We start from the raw sequence: 21,687 nt of genomic DNA on the forward strand, positions 1-21,687 counted from the left end.
GATCTTTAGTGCCATTCTCTGATCATAAAAAATAAAAGGAGTTAGCCTGATGCAAGTGGGTTACCTTAGAAAAATACCTTATATTCTTAAGGTACAAGGCTTACGAAAGCTTGTTAAGTATCATGTAAGGAATATGTCATTTCAGGTAAAGAACACTCATCCAGCATCACGTGGGCTGGCGCTTCTGCCCTGAGCCTTGCTGTGGCCTTGAAGAGAAATGCCGTATTTCTCTAACAAATAACAAATGTTATTATTAGTCTGTGTGACCCTGGACAAGTCATTACTAACTTTTTTGGGACTTTAGCTTTTTCATTTGTAAAGTGAGGGTGTTGTACTTAGAAAATTTATTCTGATATTCATTCCAGACCTTCAGTGTCAACCATCATTTTTCCCTGCTTTTGGGCAAAATGGTGTGCACAAATATGGAAGATTTTTTTTCATTTTTTAAATTACTTCAGCTTTATTATTTATTATTTGTATTGGTCCATATTCCTTACTGGGTGTCCTTACAGAAATTACAGGTGGTCCTCCTTTTATGCAATTAAAGTGTGCTCCTGAAGCATTAGTATGAAAACATTTTTTTGTAAACCAAATTATTTTACCATGACCTTGCATTGTTATTTCACAAATACTTTATCTGACTTTCTGCTTGCTTTTCAACTGGCACTGACGCCTAATGATTTAGTTTTTATTATTTTCTACTTCTTCCAAGTAAGAGTTTTTATGAGCAAACCAATGTTTACATACAGCTGGGAACCTTGACATTTAAAAGGGCCCTAAAGTGATGACTCCAGAGAGAGTGAGTGTAGGGTTCAGAAACCAAGACATGAGTTACATGGCCTTGGGTCCCTTAATCTGTCTTGAATCAAATTGTTTCCCCATCTGATCTCTGCTCAAATGTCTTCTCCTCCGAGAGGCCTTCCTTGAAGAAGTGGTTACCACCATTCTTGTCCTCCCCCCATTTTATTTTTTCATAGCACTCACCACCATTGTTTTTTTAGTTGGTTGGTTGGTTGCTTTGCCTGACTCCCCGGCTAGAATGTAACTTCCACAGGGTAGTTTGGACTTTGTCTTGTCCTCTGCTATCTCCTCTGCACCTGGGAAAGCGTTATGCACATAGTAGGTGTTGAATGTGTGTTTGTTTGATAACTGAATCTGTAAAGTCGGGCTGAGTTTTCTCCACCTGCCTCACTCTGCACCTGTGAACGAAAGCGGGGTCCAGCACTGGCCCGGGTTTTGGTGCAAATTCGCAGCAGGTGCTTTCTTAGTCCTCGGTTACACTGCCACCCTCTTACACTCAGGAGCTGTGTGGGGTGGATGGAATCCTCTCTGCTTGGTACTGGCCTCCAAACTCTAACAGACCTCTGCACATTTGTGGTTCCAGCATGTCCGCCTGCCCACTGGGGCCCAAACTGCATCCACACATGCAACTGCCACAATGGAGCCTTCTGCAGCGCCTATGATGGAGAGTGTAAATGCACTCCTGGCTGGACGGGGCTCTACTGCACTCAGAGTAAGTGACAAGCCTCTGAGGTCAGCAAGGGGAGCCTCCCCAGCGCCCAGGAAGGATACAGCCTCACCCTTTGCACCCATGCAAGACTGGGTTCACCCTGGGCTCACTGAGGGTCCCTGGCATTGGAGTGCTTCATCTACCCAGTGACCTCTAGACCACATTCCTCTAAGTGGTTAAGAGCTACCATGTTCCAAGTACTCGAAGATTATGTCAGGACACTGAGGAAGAGCAATGCTGTGCAATGCTATGCAGTTTCTTTCTCTTCCCTCTTTTAACTAGACCTTACTCATGTGGATCAAATTCCCTATAACTTATTCTCACAGCACACGCTTAGGATAAAGGATAGAGGTAGAAAGGTATTGAAGACAACAAGCCTTTACTGCCTGATTTAATATGTGCTCTTGGAAAAGATGGACTTCAGTGGCTCCCAAATGTAATGAGCCTCAGAGTCACTTGGAGGATTGAGTAAGTACAGAGTGCTGCCTCCACCCTCAGAATGTCTGATTTAGCAGGTTTGGGTTGGTACCTGAGAATTTCCATTTCTATCAGCTGGTGGTAATGCCAACTGAGGACCATGCTTTGAGAACCATGGTTCTTTTTCCATTTTGTATCCCACAGTGTCCTAACCATTTTTTTTTCATGATGTTTTTAGCATCATAGGATATAACTTGAAAAGTACTCCAAAACTGAGCATCATTGGAAAAAAAGATTATTCTCTACCCTCTTGCCTTCCATCGAATAAATGAGACAAGACAGGAAGCATATATTATGATTAGTATTAAGAATCATGTATAATTAGAATTATAGCAATGAGCTGAGGAGGAAAGATGGGTCAGAAATTAGGCAATTCTTTTTAATACTAATTAGAGCACATAATTAGGGAATGGGCTGAAAAAGTCTTTTGAAACTTTCTAGAAGGGAGTTGTAGACCTTGAACCAATATTTGAAAAGGAAAATTGGCAAGGAAAGAGGTTAGCCCAAAAATATTCTGCAGAGATTGAATATCTATAAGGACTTTTAACTCCTGAGAGAAGAGTACTTATAAGATACTATTTAAAATTCTAAAATTAGGACCTGATTCAAACAGAAGACCTTTTTTAAGTGGAAGTAGCATGACAGTGGTGAATACATGGGGTCTGGAGCCACACCTCCCTGGGTTTGTGTCACGGCCCTGCCATCCTTCCATTTGGTAGCTGTGTGATTTAGGGCACTCTTGGCTTAGTTACTGACTGTGCGATGAGAATATCCCTCCCTGCATTTCTGTGCTGCTGTAAAGATTAAGTAAGAGAACACATGAAAAGAATCCAGCACACAATAGGTGCTAAGTAAATATGCGTGAGAATGAGGGTGCTCATTGCATACTGGCATCTGTGCACTGCCTCTGCTTCTTAAAAGTGGGGCTTTTATTAAACCTCACCATAAAAAAATAAAACAATAAAAAGCACATGGAATATTTGGAAACAACCATTGAATGAGCCTGTATTGAAGCTTTCATAATGCCAGAGAGCCCTGAAACACTCTTGCAGGGCAGCTGCCAGCCCATGTGAGACATAGAGCTCGTGGATGTCTTTAGCCCAAGAGTCCTAGTGCCTTAAGCCTTGGCAGTTGTGCAGCAGTAGGAAGGCATATTGCTTTTTACAAAGCACCTGTGAAGTACAGTTGGTTTTTTTTTTTTAAGTTAAGCATCCTACCACACGTCTTCGATGAAGGTGATATTATCTAAGTTAATAACAGATGCAGTGGACAGGGCTAGTAGCAGTGTTGGAGACATTCAGCACTGCAAGTAAAAGCATATGGCCGATTTTAATATAAAGTTCTCATTCCAGCCCATGGACTTTGAGTCTAGCATTCTAGTCGTTGAGTGAAAGAATGAAAGCAAGTGTCCCCTCCTTCTGGGCCTGCAGGGCCGCTGTGTAAGGAGACACTCGTCTGGTCTTTAGGGATCCCAGTGATGGTTACAAGGACAGGTGCAGAACTCCTCTGCCTCCTGCTTATGAATCACAACCTCCTTGCAAGAGCCCTGTCTAGGGACTTCGAAGAAGCCCTGGTGACAAGCTGAGATGCCCTATTGTCTTTACTCTTTATGGCACAGCCTCCCGCAAGGTCAAACACAACTGTGTTGGAGGCATGCTGTTTCTCCCCAGCAGCCCCTTACTCCCGCTGTACCCCCTCCTGGCGCAGGGTGTCCTCTGGGGTTTTATGGCAAGGACTGCACGCTGACGTGCCAGTGTCAAAACGGAGCCGACTGCGACCACATCTCCGGGCAGTGCACGTGCCGCACAGGCTTCATGGGGAGGCGCTGCGAGCAGAGTGAGTACGCCCGCGCGGGCTTCTCCGTCGCCGCCCTTTTTCTGGATGTCTGGAAATAGTAAGGCAGAATTCGCGAGTTGTTGGAGCTGCTGGCTGGTTTGGGCTGATGGCACCGTTGACTCCGCTCCCAGAGCCCTGGCCCGGACCCTGGCAGGCTGGCCGCCCCACACTGCCCTCCGCGGACGCGGAACCCACGTTTCCGTGCTGGTTCTTTCTGGCGCTCTATTCCTCTCCTTCTTGTGTTTGCAATGTGGCCGCTCAGCACCTTGGAAGAGCCAGTCAAGGCTCCTCCATGGCAGAGGCGGGCGGGTCCCACATGGGAGGGAGCAGGGCTGGGCCCGGGCCAGCCCCCGTTGCTGGGGAGGCAGCAAGGCCCTGCAAGCGTGGCCGCCCTGTGGACAACTTTCTCCAGATAGTACTTCTGTGCTGTTTCCACTAACAAGTTCTCGTCTTAGTTTTAATAACCTCAAGACAGCATGTTGCCTTTAAAGAATTTTTTTTTTCTCTTTAAAAGTCTCACTCAGAGAGAATATGCTCTGTTGGAATGACTCATCCTTGTGTTTCCATTTCCAACCTACCAGCTATGCATCTGCTCACAGGCTTATAAGAACATTAGTCTTAAACTGAGTATTTTAAGTTAGTTTATCATTCCTTTCCTCGGTGACTTTCATTCAGTATGCAAGGTAAATAAATAAGGGCTGAGGGTTGTCTGGGGCTCACTCTGTTATGGTAAAACCCTGTGAGGCAGGAAAGGTGCAGAACGATTCCCACTCACCAGAGACTGTCCTCTTGTGCACTGTGGCTGCAGGAGCAGTGTGGCCTGGAAGGGCTGATCAGCAGGACTTCGGCAGTGAAGCGCCCTGCGGGCTGCACGCGGCCAGCTCCTGACAGAGCCACTGGGCAGCCAGGCTGCCTCCAGCTCACATGCTAAACCCGGGATATCTTTGCATATCCTCCCTCCAGCAAATGCAGCAAAAGTGACATCCAGGAATGAACTCCAGACAGAGATGACCCAGTTTTAGTTTTGCATTGCTGTTTCATTTAAGCATGAAACAGATACTGAGTCACACGCCTCGTTGTGTGTATGTGTATAAACATCTAAACATACGAATAACAACTAGACTAGGCTCTAAACTGACTTTGACTTGAGTGACAGATGACTGGTTAAAGTCTTATTAAATAAAAACCTTTTAAGTGTTTCCATGATTACTTTGAACATCAGATTAAAATGTCCCTATCTTTAGAGACTTCTCCCAATGCTCATTTGTAAACAGAAACCCTGTGTTTGACAGAGAACTCTGATAATGATAGCACATTGCCCCCTTCTGCTCACTTTACAAAGAACATCAGTATTCTGTCATGAAGATTTTTAGATTTAACATGCCTGTACTAATCTTTGAAATTTGTGCCCAACTCTTATTAAGACTGCATGATAAGAATCCCACTATGTTAGTCTCTGGAACTTCAACATGCACATCTGAAGTTTAAACTATTCTATGGCAAATGGAGTTCTTACCTAGAAAATGAGCAAAACTTGCCCTCTCCCTCTTCTCCTACTCAGCCAATTCAAGTGAGAGTGCGGCTCCGCAGAGATCACGGAGCCCATAGCAAAACACACATGCTCTCAAGGAAGCAGCTCTAGTTTATGCTTTTCAGTCTGGCCCCTTCCAGCCCACAGTTTTGCCTGCTGGAGTCATCTCAAATGCCCTGAGTGATTATCATCTTTTGTTTCCTGGGGGCTCTGCAGACTCCCCGTGTACACGTGGAGGAGGAGGGTATGCGCTAACAGCAGCCGAAAGTGCCAGGGGAACAGTGTGACTCCATGTAATGTAATGTTGAGCAGCTCCCTCTCCAGCCTCTGCAGCCTGGACTGTGAGTCCCCGCATGACGCAGGGACTGCTGTCCAGCTCTGGGACATCCCATCTGGCATAAGTCTGCCTGAGCAGAAATCCCCTAAAGGGCTCACCTCCGGATGTGCAGGGTCCCGCAGTAAGAGGCAGTCTTGCTCCAGGTTCCCAAAGCTGGGGAGACAGACTTGACTTTCTCTTCTCCAGAGTGCCCTCCGGGAACATATGGCTATGGCTGTCGCCAGATATGTGACTGTCTGAACAATTCCACCTGCGACCACATCACCGGTACTTGTTACTGCAGCCCAGGATGGAAGGGAGCGCGATGTGACCAAGGTAAAGGTACCAGAAAATAACAAGGACTGCCTCTCATTGTGTGACCACATGTGCTGGCCAGCATTAAGTATTTACACTGATGTTATCTGGCATGATCCTCATCACAGCTGTGCACAGCACACCTGTTTCCTCATTCATTCTCCAGATGGATACTGTATTGTTGCTGTCTTAAAGGTAAAGGAATTAAAGCTTAGAGAGGTTGTGTAATTTCCCCAACGTCACAGAGCTAATATATAGAATATGCCACAGCTTTTATGCCAGGTTCTCTTATTCCAAAACTCATGAACTTTCTACTGGACCTATGATGTTTTCAGCTTTATTGAGGTATAATTGACATATAAAACACACACCTATTTTAAAGTATACAATTTGATAAAATCTGAAATTTGTGTATACCATAATAAAGACAATGTCCATCACCCTGTGAGTTTTCTCATGTCCCGCCCTACTACCACCACCCCTTAGGCCCCAGGCAATCTCTCATCTACTTTCTCTCACTATAGATTAGTTTGCTGTATATAGATCAGTCATCTAGAGTTTCATATAAATGGAATCACACTGTACTCCTTTTTTGGTTTTGTTTTGTTTACTCAGCATAATTATTTTGAAAGTGAATCATGCTTTTGTATGTAACATAGTTTTCAGTTCTTTTCATTCCGGATTCTGTTTTGTAGATATACCATGATTTGTTTACCCATTCGTGTGTTGATGGACATTTGAATTGTTTCCAGTTTTCTACTATTACAGATAAAACTACTTACAAACAATAGTGAATCAAGTCTTTGTATAGGCATGTGCTTTCATTTCTCTTGAGTAAATACCTAGGAGTAGAATGATTGGGTCATCTGGTAGGTATATGTGTAACTTTTTAAGAAACTTATTTCCAGAGTTTTGAACTAGGGTATATATCATAATCACTTGGAATATTTATCTCACGTATATAGTTCCATTTGGACCACCTCGATTCTGGGGTGGATAGGACTTTTGAGAAGGTGCTTCTGATGGCTCTGAAGCACGCTCTGCGGCACTCCCTGGTAGGCCATCAGCAGACGGGCTGTGAAAGGCTTTAGAAAATCTCTACAGTGTTGTAGGTGGAGTCATCTTAAACTGCAGATTGTGGAAGTATTTACACTTAATTTCCTTCATAAAATAACTATAACTTTTACATGCTTGTGATTTGAATATGACAGTCACAACAGTGGGTTATCACATTTCATGATCACATCACATTACAGATACATTGTAATCTGTCTGTGTTGGCCTTGGTGGTCTGTGTTTCAGGACAGACTGCTTTATAAGAAGGTCCTCTTGCATTTACAATTGTAAAGCCATAGGACATTTGCTTGAGCTGGAAGCAGCTACATGGAGGCCAATTTCCTCATTTACAGAAGGTAAAACTGCAGCCTAAAAGCTTAAGGGAAAATGCAGAGTACCTGGTCAATTTTTTTAGTTGCCAGATTTCTTGATTTTCAAAACCCTGCCTTTAGAGTCCTCACCTGATGGACCACAGGGAAGTACTATGCAAAGCTGAATTTTGAATTTAATGAGTAAGGTTTTAGGGTGATGTTATTGGATCTTATCAGGACAAATCTTTCTGTCTGGAAAATAACTTTGCACAGAACAATATCTGCTGAGGTAAAAGACCCACTGAAATTAGCATAAGGCAGATTCTGTTCTTGGACTATATAATTGAGTTATGCTTGCTTGGAAGGGAAATTACTCTTAGAAATGCTAAGGTTAGACATAAGATTAAGTTAGGCAATTGGGATATTTAGGATTTAGCTCTGCATAAGCTCAATACTGAATCATAAGTAAAAAAAATAAAAATTAGTTAAATTGTTACCCCAAATTAATCGCCAGTCTATTTAATCTGAAATATGCTCCCAAACATATTGGGAGCATATTGTTAAATCTGTTGTTAAATCTTTAGATTTAAGACATCCTACCTCTTTTTAATTTAATTTTTATTTTTAGAAACAGGATCTCACTATATTGCCCAGGCTGGCCTCGAATTCCTGGGCTCAAGCCATCCTGCCACCTCAGCCTCTCCAGTGGCTGTGACGGTAGGTGTGTGCCACCACGAGCTTTCGGCTCGCTGTGAGGCTTGAAGCAGCCATTCTCTGGGCGTGGATAAGGCAGCAATTTCTGAAAATGAGGAATGGCTGTTTTCTTTCCTGCTCTGTTTCCAAATTAACATTTTATGAACTGAAAATAACCAGGCCAACTGTAGGTTTTGTCAATACAGATCAGACGTTTATGCAGCCACTGTCATCCTTTCTCAAGTCTCTTTTCTCCTTTTCCTAGCTGGTGTCATAATAGTCGGGAATCTGAACAGCTTAAGCCGCACCAGCACAGCCCTGCCTGCCGACTCGTACCAGATCGGGGCCATTGCCGGCATCATCGTCCTCGTCCTCGTTGTGCTCTTCCTCCTGGCGCTGTTCGTCATCTACAGACACAAGCAGAAGGGCAAGGAGTCCAGCATGCCAGCCGTTACCTACACCCCCGCAGTGCGGGTCATCAACGCGGACTACACCATTGCAGGTACAGCGGGAGGCATGCCAGGCGTCTTACTCCTTGAGAAGTCAAGCTTCATCCTGGTTCCTTGAAATTGAGTGTTTGGCTGTGCCGTCCATTGTTTCTGTCCGTTCTCCTTGAGAGAACTGTATGTTTGGAAAAGGAATCGATTGTTAGAGACGTGTTTCATATCTCAACAATAGTTGAGGTATAGTTTTGTTATCTATGGAGGATTTTAAAATTGGGTTCATTGTGCTTTAGATTTGGGGGCTTTCAATCTAGAATAGATTGTGCTGGGCAGCCAGTGCCGAGCTCTGGTCACAGTGGGGGGAGGGGAGGACCGTGAGATTGCCGAGGCGAGGAGGAGATCGGGGAAGCGGCCCAGGCCTCCTGCCGCGGCCTCCGGTGCTTTCTGCCCTGCCTTCCAGACTCTCCCTGCAGCCACGTGAGTCTGAAGAGAACCAAGTTACGTCATGAACGGGTTTCAGTATAAGCAAGAACCGAGGCAGTCCTTTAAGAAGTTCTTTTGAACCTTCCTTTCTGTCACAAGTGCTCATAAAAGGAAAAAAATGTATTTATAAGTGACACAATCATCAGAAGTAACCACTTACACTGAGGAATTTGAAAGCTTAAAATCTTCCTTAATTTTGGAGCAATTATTGAAGGACTTCAGGTTGGTTACGTGTTTAAAAACACAGTGATTCTGGGGAAAACGTAAAGTAGCTGATTTACATAGTAGTACATTTTCAGTGCAGAATTATCGTGTCCATAACTCAAGTGTTTAAGAAAAGAGGAGAGTTACAGCGGAGTAGCTTCAAACGATGCCTTTCCAGCTCGTACAAGCCCCAAAGCAAAGAGCAGTTGTCTGTGGCCACTTTCACTTTTCCAAGGAGGCAGGTAGGAAGGCAGAGGCCTGCTGCTTCTGGAAGCTTAGCTGAGTAGGCCAGGCAGGAGGGGATTCTGCCCAGCTGTGACATGGGACAGGCTAGACATTCTGTTACTTTGATTCCCTTTTTTCCACACAGATTCGGAGGAACATGCTGTCTTAGCCATTTTCTCCTCTTCTTGCAGAAACCCTCCCTCACAGCAACGGTGGACATGCTAACAGCCATTACTTCACCAATCCCAGCTACCACACACTCACCCAGCGCGCCGCGTCCCCACACGTCAACAACAGGGACAGGATGGCCATCGCAAAGGTGAGAGGAGACGCCCGAGTCTTCGAAGGTGGCAGGGAGAGAGGAAAAGAACAGGCTGCTATTGGCCAGATGCTGTTCTAGATATTTTACATATATTATCTAATTTATTCCTCTAAACAATTCTCTGAGTTTGTCTTAGGATCTCAAGTTCACTGACGAAACTTGAGTAATGGGGAGTTTCAGTCACTTCCAAACATGCCGCCCAGCTACCGAGTGAGGCAGCTGCTGTGTGAGCCCTGTCTCTACAGTCTGCACTGTTTCTGTTACACTTCCTTGGAAAAATGTTCCTAATTGTACATGAGATTTTAAAATAATTTCTCATAATGACATTAATGCAAACATAAAGAACTATAGCAGAATCAACTCTGGACAAAATCCACACGTTTGTCTCTTCAGACCGTCTGTCTTCTAGTTCCTTTCCTGGCCACCTGTACTTTCGTGACAACAGCAGTCATATGCACTGATTTGGGTTGGACCACATGAAGTTGATGCTGTTGTAGGTCAACAGTGGTCAAATAACAACAACCTAATACTATGCCAAGCATTTCTAATCACTTTACAAATATAAACTCATTTTAATCTTTATACTAATCATATAATCAAGAGTGATTATTATCCTCACTTTAGAGACAAGGAAACCGAGGGACAGCGAGGTTGGAGGCCCAGGTTTGTCCAGAACCTGGAGCTGCTCCTCTGGTAGCACCCGCTCACCCCCAGGCCTCCCACAATGTTCTGAAATCCCAAACACGTCTCCCTTTCCCTTCCAGTTGTACCCAAATTAGATTTCCAGTCCCCATCATCTAATTCCAGATCTTTATTAGAAAAAAAATCAACTAATTAAATTAATCCAGTCATTAATGCAGCTAGATTTTAATTATAGCGCCTCATCGTTACATAGTACTTCACATTCTCCAGAGACTTTCACGTTTATCATTCCATTTGTTCTCATACAGATTCAGGTAGGAAGACAGAGCCGATGCTCTTACCCTCATGTTTATGCCCGGGAAAATTGCTAAGAGTCGTCTGTGACTCAAGCATACGGTTTTTGAGGGGAGGGCTTATACTAAGAATCAGTTTTTTTCAAGTCAAAGTTCCACGTCTGTAACCCACATGAGGTCTGACTGGCACAGAATGGCAGAGCGAGACGAAGAACTTGAGGTGGTGGAGGGCGTAGCTGGGGCTGAGGGACACGGACTGCTGCTGCCTCCGAGTCCCGCCAGGGCGCCAGTGGTCATCCCGGCCCTCAGCTAGCCTCCTTTAAGGCCTGGTCCTTGCTCTGTGCCCCGGACATGCTTTCCCAGACCGGCAGCACCGTGCGGTGCCATGTTGTATTCTCTTCTTACATCTTTTATTGTTTATAATTTAACAGTCCAAAAACAATCAGCTGTTTGTGAATCTTAAAAACGTGAACCCTGGAAAGAGAAGCCTTGTGGCGGACTGCACCGGGACGCTGCCGCCTGACTGGAAACATGGCGGCTACCTCAACGAGCTCGGTGAGTTCTCCCGCGTCCCTGGCAACAGCTTCCTCTCCTAGTCACCGAGATAGTCCTAGATCTCTGTGTGCTGAAGCCATCAATCGAAAACATGCATCAGAAATCGTAGTGACAGAATTGTACCTATCATTTATGAGGGCTTGCCACTGTCCTAAGGGCTTTATTTATTCAGCATTTACTGAGTTCCTACTATGTGCCAGGAATTGATCAAAAGAGACCAGGATCTAAACCAGCCGTGGTGGGGCATGCCTGTAGTCCCAGCTGCTCCCGAGGCTGAGGCAGGGGGATCGCTTGAACCCAGGAGTTTGAGGTTGCTGTGAGCTGTGATGACACCACTGCATTCTACCCTGGGTGACAGAGTGAGGTCTTGTATCAAAGTAAATAAAAATAAAAAATCTTTTTAAAAAGATGGCAGGATTTTTGCCTGCTTGTTGCTTACATTCTAGCTCTACACATATGAACTTAATTCTCACAAGTACTCTTAACAGATAGGTACTCTCATCATCTCCATGTTACAGTTGAGAAACTGAGTCATAAAGAGGTTAAGAAACTTGCACAAGGCCTCATGGCTTATTAAGTGTTAGAGCTGGTGTTTGAACTCTGTCAGCTTGGCACCAGCAAGTATGCTCCTTTTTGTTCTCTTTTAACGTAGGGCACCCGTCCTTGAGGCCCCTTCCCCTTTCAGGTGGGGAAACAGAGCTACCAGCAGGAATATAGTAGATCAGGGGTTCTCAAACTTTTTAGAATCAGGACCTCTTTATACTGGTAAAGTTTATGGAGGACCAACAGAGAGCTTCTGTTGATAAGAGCTATATCTGTTGACATTTACCATATTGCAAATTAAAACTCAGAAAAAACTGTTAATAGTAATTTATTAATTTATTTAAAATAATAATAATCTCAGTTCACAATAATATGAAATGGGTTCTTATGAAAAATAACTACATTTTCCAAAATCAAAACAAAATTAATGAGAAGAGTAGCACCGTTTTATATTTTTATAAATCACCTTAAATGTCTGACTTAGTAGAAGATGCTAGATTCTCATATCTGCTCCTGCATTCAGTCAGCTGCATTCTCACACTTTGTGTAGCTTCTGGAAAACACCACTGAATACTTGAAAGAGAATTAGAGTCAAAAAGGCAAATAACATCATTGTATTATGATGATCTCCTGGACCTCCCGAAAAAAGGGTGGGGATGTTTGGCATCTCAGAGAACTTCTGTGATATACCATTGAGTGTGTGGTGCGGTTTTCAGGCATGTACCCCATATTTTAAGGGAGGAGTTTGGTGGTGTAGTAACTTACATATGTGCAGTGCCTTTTGGGTAACAAACCCTTTCACATATATTTATTTGGTTGGTAGGATTTCCGGGAAGCCCACTTAAATTTGCATTTCAGATAAGCAACAGATATTTTTGCATAAATGTATCAAAAATCTCACGTGGCACATACACTAAGGATCATTTGTTGTTTCTTTAAAATACAGATTTCATTGACCTTTGTGTATTTTTATTTGCTAAATCTGACAACCCTACCCAGGATTGGGTAGAAAAGGTCCATGAATCTTGTTTTATAGAGAAATAAATTGGGAAGCACAGAGAGGTTAACGCTGTTATCCAAATTTCACAGGAGGAAAGGAGTAAAGCCAGATTTCAAGGTTGGTCTTCTGACTCCTCCCTTCTGCTGCTTCTGTGAACCCCGTGTGTGTCAAATTCCCTCACCCTGTCGCAGGGACGCGCCGTGTAGACTCGGGAATACTCCTTACTACAGAAATAAAAATGGTTTAGTAGAAAAATATGTATGAATTCTTAACTTTTACTTATATTTTATATTTAATAACATTGTTATCAATAGGATGTGTATTCTAAACACACAGTAAAATTATTTATGTATCAGATTCACAGTATGCTTATTGGTAACATCATTCAACATTAAAGCAGGTTTTAAAAGTCTAAATTACAGTTATACTTTAGCTCAAGAAAGTATATAAATTGATAATCAGTTAAATACTAACCAGTACTAATGAAGTAAAAGTCTTCTTGTTCTATCCTAACCTACTGTAATTGGTCCTCACTCCTAAACACACAGTATCACCGCACTGGTTGTGCATAACCATCTCTGCTTTCTGGCTCAGTGAGACAGACCCCACAGACTTATGTTGGGAACTTAGAATCCTCATTGGAAATTCTGGATCTCTTTGGGTTTTTTTTTTTTTTTCAGCATATTATGGGGGTACAGATTTTAAGATTTGAATAAATGCCCATTTCCCCCCTCCCCCCACAAGTCTGAGTCTCCAGCATGACCATCCCCCAGATGGTGCACATCTCACTCATTATATATGTATATACCTGCCCCCTCCCCCCTGCCCAATACCCTATTACTGTAGTACCTATGTGACCACTTAGGTGCTGTTCAGTTAATACCAATTTGCTGGTGAGTATATGTGGTGCTTGTTTTTCCATTTTTCGGAAACTTCACTTAATAGTATGGTTTGCAGCACTAACCAGGAAAATATAAGATGTGCTATATCACCATTGTTTCTTAGAGCTGAATAGTACTCCATGGTATACATATACCACATTTTATTAATCCATTCTTGGATTGATGGGCACTTGGGCTGTTTCCACAGCCTTGCAATTATGAATTGTGCTGCTATAAACATTCAAGTGCAGGTGTCTTTTTTGTAGAGTGTCATTGGATCTTTTGGGTAGATGCCCAGCAATGGGATTGCTAGATCAAATGGTAGATTCACTTGTATCACTTTAAAGTATCTCCATATTGCTTTCCACAGAGGTTGAACAAGTTTGCGGTCCCACCAGCAGTGTAGGAGTATTCCTCTTTCTCTCATCCACGCCAGCATTTATTGTTCGGAGACTTTTTGATAAAGGCCATCTCGCTGGAGTTAAGTGATATCTCATTGTGGTTTTGATTTGCATTTCCCTGATGATTAGAGATGATGAGCATTTTTTCATATGTTTGTTGGCCATTCTTCTGTCTTCTTTAGAAAAGTTTCTGTTCAAGTCCTGTGCCCGCTTTTTTTTTTTTTATATTATAATAATTTTATTTATACTTTTCTTTTTTTTTTTCTTTTTTCTTTTTGTCTACAGAAAAGAGGTGACTGTGCCTGCTTTTTAATAGGGTTATTTGATTTTTTTCTTCCTGATTTTCGTGAGTTCTAGTATATTCTAGTTATCAGCCCCTTATCGGATGCATAGGATGCAATAATTTTCTCCCATTCTGTAGGTTGTCTGTTTACTTTCATGACTATTTCTTTGGCTGTGCAGAAGCTTTGTAGTATCATCATGTCCCATTTATTTATTTTTGTTGCTGCTGTGATTGCCTTTGGGGGCTTCTTCATAAACTCTTTGCCTAGGCCGATGTCTAGGAGAGTGTTTCCAACTTTTTCCTGTAGAATTCTAATAGTTTCATACCTTAGGTTTAAGTCTGTTATCCAGCGTGAGTTGGTTTTTGTGAGAGGTGAAAGGTGTGGGTCCTGTTTTAGCCTTCTACAGATGGCTATCCAGTTTTCCCAGCACCATTTATTGAAAAGGGATTCTTTTCCCCAGCGTATGTTTTTGTCTGCTTTGTCAAAGATTAGATGGCTATATGAGTGAGGATGGTTTTATATCAGGATTCTCAGATCTGTTCCACTGGTCCATATTCCTATTTTTGTGACAGTTCCAGATTGATTTAATTACTGCAGCTTTGTAGTATAGTTTGATATCTGGCATATTAATGCCTCCCATTTTGTTTTTGTTGCTGAGAATTGCTTTTGATATTCAGGGCCTTCTTTGGTTCCATACGAAGCGTAAAATTATTTTTTCTATATCTGTGAAGAATGCTGATGGGATTTTAATAGGTATTGCATTGAATCTGTAGATCAGTTTGGGTAGTATAGACATTTTAATGATGTTGAGTCTGCCGATCCACGAGCATGATATGGATTTCCATCTGTTTACATCGTCTGCTATTTCCTTCCTCAGTGTTTCATAGTTCTCCCTGTAGAGGTCTTTTACATCCTTGGTTAAGTATATTCCTAAGTACTTTAATTACTTTGTTGCTATTGTGAATGGAATTAAGTCTTTGATTTGGTTCTCAATTTGAATGTTGTTGGCATATATGAATTCCTCTGCTTTCTGTGTATTGATTTTGTATCCTGAGACTTTACTAAATTTATTTATCAGTTCCAGGAGTTTCTTGGTTGAATCTTTGGGGTTTTCTAAATATAATCTCATATCATCAGCAAACAGTGAAAGTTTGATCTCTTCTGCCCCTATTTGGATACCTTTAATTCCATTTTCCTGTCTGATTGCTGTAGCCAGGACTTCCAGCTCTATATTGAACAGAAGTGGAGATACTGGGCAGCCTTGTCTGGTTCTAGTTCTAAGTGGGAATGCTTTCAGTTTTTCCCCATTCAGTATGATGTTGGCTATGGGTCTGTCATATATGGCTTGTATCATTTTTAACTATGTCCCTTCTATGCCTATTTTCTTAAGTGTTTGTATCATGAAAGGGTGTTGAATTTTGTCAAAAGCTTTTTCTGTATCTAATGAAAGAATCATGTGGTCTTTGTTTCTGCTTCTGTTTATGTGGTGAATTGCATTTATAGATTTACGTATGTTGAACCATCCCTGCATCCCTGGGATGAAGCCCACTTGGTCGTGATGGATTATTTTTTTGATAAGCGTCTGGATTCGCTTAGCTAAGATTTTGTTGAAAATTTTTGCATCTATATTCATTAGGGATATCAGTCTGTAGTTTTCTTTTTTTGTTGCATCCTTTCCTGGTTTTGGTTTCAGAGTAATATTTGCTTCATAAAAGGTGTTGAGGAGGTTTCCATTCTTCTCGATGTTGAAGAATAGTTTCTGCAAGATAGGTACTAGTTCTTCTTTGTAAGTGTGGTAAAATTCGGGTGTGAAACCATCTGGACCAGGACTTTTCTTTTTAGGGAGATTTTTAATTGCTGTTTCTATGTCAGCTGTTGAGAATGGTCTGTTCAGGGAATCTATTTATTCCTGGTTGAGCCTAGGGAAGCTCTGTGTTTCTAGAAATTTGTCCATTTCCTCCACATTTTCCAGTTTGTGTGAATAAAGATTTTTGTAGTACTCATAAATTATATCTTGTATCTCTTTGGGATCAGTTGTGATATCTCCTTTTTTGTTCCTGATGGAGCTTTTAGAGATTTCTCTTTTCTGCTTTTCGTTAGCTTAGCCAGTGCTGTGTCAATTTTGTTTATTTTTTCAAAGAACCAACTTTTTGTTTTATTAATCTCCTGAATAGCTTCCCTATTTTCAATTTCATTTAGTTCTGATTTGATCTTATTGATTTCACTTCTTCTGCTGGGTTTGGGGTTGGCCTGTTCTTCTTTTTCCAGCTCTTTGAGTTGTTTCGTTAGATTGTCTATTTGTGATCTTTTTGTCTTTTGGTTATAGGCATTTATGGAGATAAAGTTTCCTCTCAGAATTACTTTAGTTGTGTCCCAGAGGATTTGATAACTTGCCTCTCCATTGTCTTTTTTTCATAGAATTTTTTTATTTCCATCTTGATTTCTTCATTTATGAAGTAATCATTTAGTAGGAGGTTGTTTAATTTCCACGTTTTTGTGGAGAAATGTGAGTTTCTGTTACGGTTGATTTCTAGTTTTATCCCACTGTGATCTGAGAAGATATATGGTATGATTTCTATTTTTTTAAATTTCTTGAGATTTACTTTGTGTCCTAGGATATGGTCAATCTTAGAGAATATCCCGTGTGCTGATGAGAAGAACCTATATTCAGTGGATTTTGGGTAGAATGTCCTGTAGATGTCAGTCAGACCCAATTGTTCCAGGGTTTTGTTTAAATTCATTATTTCTTTGTTAACTTTCTGTTTGGAGGATCTGTCTTGTGCCGTCAGTGGGGTGTTGAAATCTCCAGTGATTATGGAGTTGCTATTAATCCATTTGCTTAGATCCAGTAAGGTTTGCTTTATGAAACTGGGTGCACCTAAGTTGGGTGCATATATATTTAAAATTGTTATCTCTTCTTGTTGAACTGTGCCCTTCACCATTATATAATGACCCTCTTTGTCTTTCACTACTTTTGTTGATTTAAAAACTAAATCATCTGAAATTAGAACTGCCACGCCAGCCTTCTTTTGTCTTCCCCTTGCCTGGAATACTGATCTCCACCCTTTTACTTTTAGTCTATATGCATCCTTGCAGGTTAGATGTGTTTCCTGAAGACAGCATATACTTGGCCTGTATTTTCTTATCCATTCTGCCAGTCTATGTCTCTTGAGTGGAGAGTTTAAGCCATTCACATTTATTGAGAGAACTGATAGGTAAGGTAGATTACTGTCCATTCTGTTGGGTTGGATGTTGTTGCTTTGATTTCTCTCTTGAGCCATTGTATTATCTGGCCTTTAATCTTTGGGTTTTGGTTTTTTTTATATTTTAGAGTTTTCATTATGGTGTTCCGTGCATAACACTTTTTTGAGTACTTCTTGTAGGGCCGGTCTTTTCTTGGTGAATTCTCTGAGACTTTGCTTGTCTGAGAATGTCTTTATTTCTCCTTCATATACGAAGCTTACTTTTGCAGGGAATAAGATTCTAGGCTGGGCATTGTTTTGTTTCAGAAGAGTGAGAATGGGGCCCCAGTCTCTCCTTGCTTGTAAAGTCTCATTAGAGAAGTCTGGTGTTATTCGAATTGGCTTTCCCTTGTTCGTCACCTGCTTCTTTCATCTTACAGCTCTTAGAAGGGCCTCTTTAGTTGATATTTTGGTCAGTCTGATGACTGCATGTTGTGATGTCTTCCTGTTTGCATTGAATCTCCCAGGGGTCCTCTGAGCTTCTTGAACTTGTATATTGAGATTTTTAGCAATGCCTGGGAAATTTTCCTCTATTATGTCTTCAAATAGCTTGTCAAACCCTTGAGTGTTGTCTTCTTCCCCTTCTGGTAACCCTATGACCCTAACATTAGGTTTCTTCACATCATCCCACATCTCTTGTAGGCTTTGCTCTTTTCTCTTGTTTCTCTGCTCTATCTCTGTGACGGTTTTATTTAGTTGGAGGATGTTGTCTTCAAGCTCTGAGATTCTTTCTTCTGTTTGATCTACACTGATCTTGAGACTTTCCACTGTATTTTGTAGTTTCCTGAATTGATTCTTGATTTCTAGGAGTTCAGTTAAACTTTTCTTCATTGTATGTATTTCTTTAGTGAACTTTTCTTCTAGGTCCTGGAGGCTTTTTGTGGTTTCTTTGTGTTGGTTATTGAGTTGTTGTTGCAGGTCGGTGAGTGTTCTTATCATCCACATACGAAATTCCTCTTCTGTCATTTTGGTTCCCTGATTTTGGTTGGTGTCTGTTTCTAGGGGTCTGGTGCTCCTCTTTGGGGGTGTGTTTTCCGTTTGGTTCTTCATATTTCCTGAGTTCCTTCTCTGATTTCTTCCCATATCGATCAGTTGTTGTTTCTTTCCTTTAGGTTTTTTTTGGGTATTCACATACCTTGTTTAGTTTCTGAGCCGTTAGGTGGTGTCTGTGGGTGAGATTCGACCACTCCCTGTATAATGAGTCAGTGTGTGCCGTGAAAAGGCTGTGCAGAATGCCGTCCCTGTCAGTAGGTGGCGCTTGCTTGGAGGAACAGGCTATGCTGTTGGTTTTGTGTCCTGTTATCAGCTCTTGTTCTGGGCAGACCTGGGTTGGGTAAGCCTGCCCTCAGGCACCACCAATGCTGTTAGCAGGGGTCATAGTTCTGTTCTCTGCTTCCAGCAAAAGCTGTCAGGGCGGGGCTGGAATGGCCCCACTCAGCCAGAAAGTCTGCTTGTGGGGGTGGGACTGTCTGAGACCCACCGTCTAGAGCGGGCCTGGCTTCTTTCCACCCTCCCCAACTCCGCAGCTACTCTTGGGCCTCTGCCAGCAGACCAGACCACACGCCACCAGGCCTCTCCGGATTGTGATGCCGGCGGGGTGGTTCCCTGCGCAGAAACGCCACCTGGGCCAGGCGTACGGCCTCCTTTTGGGAGGAGGGTTGCCCTCTAGGATGCTGATCTGCCCCTGATGGCACACACACCTCAGTAGGCTGTTCACATATATCCCTTCTGTGCCCCGGGCTATGCTAGACCTTGGTGCACAGGATCTTGTCTGCAGGTCCGACCTTGGGTCCCAGAGTTCAAACTGTATCCCCACCAGGGTGAGGAGTGCTGGTCCCAATTCTTCCACAGGAAGCCCAAGCTGGGTCTATGTCTCTCAGCCTCAGGGTCTGCCCCGTTCTCTGGGATCACCGTGCCAGCAGCACCTGGGAGGGCTGGCGGGTAGGGAGCTCACAGTCTGAGTTCCCCTTAGTCAGTTGTAAGGTCCCAAAAGGGAAGGTCCCGTTCCCTGGAGGTGCCTCCGGCTGGTGGCTGTACTGTCTCTCTGGGCAGCCGCGGGTAGGGTGGGCGGAGGGGAGAAGGAGGCAATATGGCGCCTGCCGCCCACTCGGGTCTGTGCACCCGGAGGTGCCCGGAGGGAGTTGAGAGCCTGGTGCCGCATCCGCTACAGGCTCACCGCTAGCTGGCGGCAGCCATCTCTGGGCTGATGTCCGCAGGTCTCTCCACTCGCTGGGGAGCCCACCAGCAGTCCCAGATGCAGGGGAGGGGAAAAGGCAGATCCACCCATCCTTCCCACTGGTCTCCGGGCTACTTCAGCGGTCTCAGCTTCCAGTTCTCCTCCGCAGCCTCCTCCCGTGGACTCTCCCAGGGTCTCAGGTACCCCTCCTTCCGGCCCTCCTCCGCTGTATGCTAGTCTTCTTGCTTTTTTTTTTCTAATTTCTGCTAGAATCTGTCTTCTCTGCAGAGACACTCTGTCTGGCGGTGTTTCTCGTCCACCATCTTGATCCTCCCCAGATCTCTTTGGTTTATCCTCACCCCAGAGCAATTCTGCATTTAGTGGCCCTTTAAAGCTTTTGCACAAAAGTTGTTCCTCACAGAGAACACAGGCAAGCTGTGGATGATGAAGCGTGCAGGCGTGTAGAGTGGTGGAGCAGTCGTGACGGCATCTGGAAGAGCCCTGAGCTTGACACACGAAGCCCTGAGATATGGCACTGGGCCAATCGCTTCCCCTGTCAGAGTTGATTTGTTCATTTGTAAAATGGGGGTAATGAGCGTGTACTGGCTTCTTGTGTGAATTAGATTAAACCAAGAATCTGGAAGCCCTGAGCTCAGGATTGGTACATAGAGGAGTTTATGAGGAAGCTCGCCTGCTCCCTTGTTAAGATAGCTCTCCAGTGCTCCAAGGCAGAGCAGAGACAATCTGGCAGGGGTGGCTGGTCTCACAGCCCCAGCTCTTCTTCCTATCAACTCAACTTACTACCTACTCCAAGCTGCTTCTCCCCTTAACCCCCCGGGGAAGGCAAGCCACTGCACGGCTAGACGCAAGGGTTTGCTACCAGAGAAGCAAAGAACAGCAGAGGCAGAGCTCCATGAGCAGGCTGCTGTCAAGCCCACAGGCCCTGCCCCGTCTTCACGGAGTCTCCTTGCAAAGCCTGGAGTCCCCAGACCACCCTCACTTCTGACATCAACCGCAAGTTCAGGGCTCGCCAAGACCACCTTATGTATCAGGAATTTGCTAGAAGGACTCTCAGAATTCACTGAATGGTGACACTCATGGAGATAGTTATTATAACAAAAGGATACAGATTAAAATCAGCCAAGGGAAGAGACACATGGGCAGAGTCCAGGAAGGTTCAGAGCACGATGCTTCTGCTTGTCCTTTCCCAGTGGCGCCACAGGCAGTGCTGACCTCCCTAGCAATAATGTGTGACCACCCACAGGGAACTGCCGGCCAGGAAACTCACCTCAGCCTTCAGATCCAGGGTTCTGGGGGATTGGTCGTGTAGACATGCTAGACTGCTCGTGCGGTTAACCTTTAGTCTCTGCCCCTCCAGAAGGCCACAGGCCCAAACCCCTACGATAAGTTACCTTGTCCCACCATTCAGGGTAGCCCTTGGCCCCCAGGTAAACAAAACACTCCCACTGGGCAGGGCATTCTGTGGACTGAGCTACCTCTCAGGAGCCCCTCAGCAGAGGCCAAACCCCTCTTTGGTAAGGGGACTTCTGTGCTACCCACCCACTTATCCCACCTCCCTGTGTCACCCTGTGCCTCTCCCCCTGGCTGGGAGCTTGGCTAAACTCTTCACCACCCAGACTGGAGAGGGGAAAACATTCCCATTTCCTGTCCGCAGTGATGAGGTTTTGCACACTCTCTCCCTGTCGGGGAGCCTCTCTGCTTTCTCCACAGCAGCGTGTCCTCACTCTGTGGTCCCCACAAAACAGCACCATCGGAACTGGAGCAGCTGCACATCGAGCTAAGAGCTGCATGCCCCATGGCAAGGTGTCAGGCTTGTTTGGAATGTTCGTCACACATCAGTGCTGTGCTCTCTGCTTTTAACCCAAGTCTGTAACTTTTTTTAAAAAGATCATTGAAAATGCCTTGGAATGGTTACAGATAGACTGAA

General features: G+C 43.7%; 1 protein-coding gene across 4 annotated transcripts in view; it reads left to right on the forward strand.

Moving 5' to 3' along the window:
* The window catches only part of MEGF10 (multiple EGF like domains 10), a 177,128-nt gene that overhangs the window by 147,709 nt on the left and 7,732 nt on the right, over window positions 1–21,687 (forward strand). For 3 of the 4 annotated variants that reach the window (XM_020290109.2, XM_020290107.2, XM_020290110.2), the window contains 6 exons: window positions 1,385–1,513; window positions 3,695–3,823; window positions 5,878–6,006; window positions 8,311–8,547; window positions 9,592–9,719; window positions 11,089–11,212. In XM_020290109.2, the coding sequence (XP_020145698.2) occupies window positions 1,385–1,513; window positions 3,695–3,823; window positions 5,878–6,006; window positions 8,311–8,547; window positions 9,592–9,719; window positions 11,089–11,212 (876 nt within the window). The remainder of the gene's footprint in view (window positions 1–1,384; window positions 1,514–3,694; window positions 3,824–5,877; window positions 6,007–8,310; window positions 8,548–9,591; window positions 9,720–11,088; window positions 11,213–21,687) is intronic. The other variant, XM_076008341.1, reaches the window with a different exon arrangement.

Source organism: Microcebus murinus, chromosome 11 (assembly GCF_040939455.1).
Source record: "Microcebus murinus isolate Inina chromosome 11, M.murinus_Inina_mat1.0, whole genome shotgun sequence".
NCBI lineage: Eukaryota > Metazoa > Chordata > Mammalia > Primates > Cheirogaleidae > Microcebus > Microcebus murinus.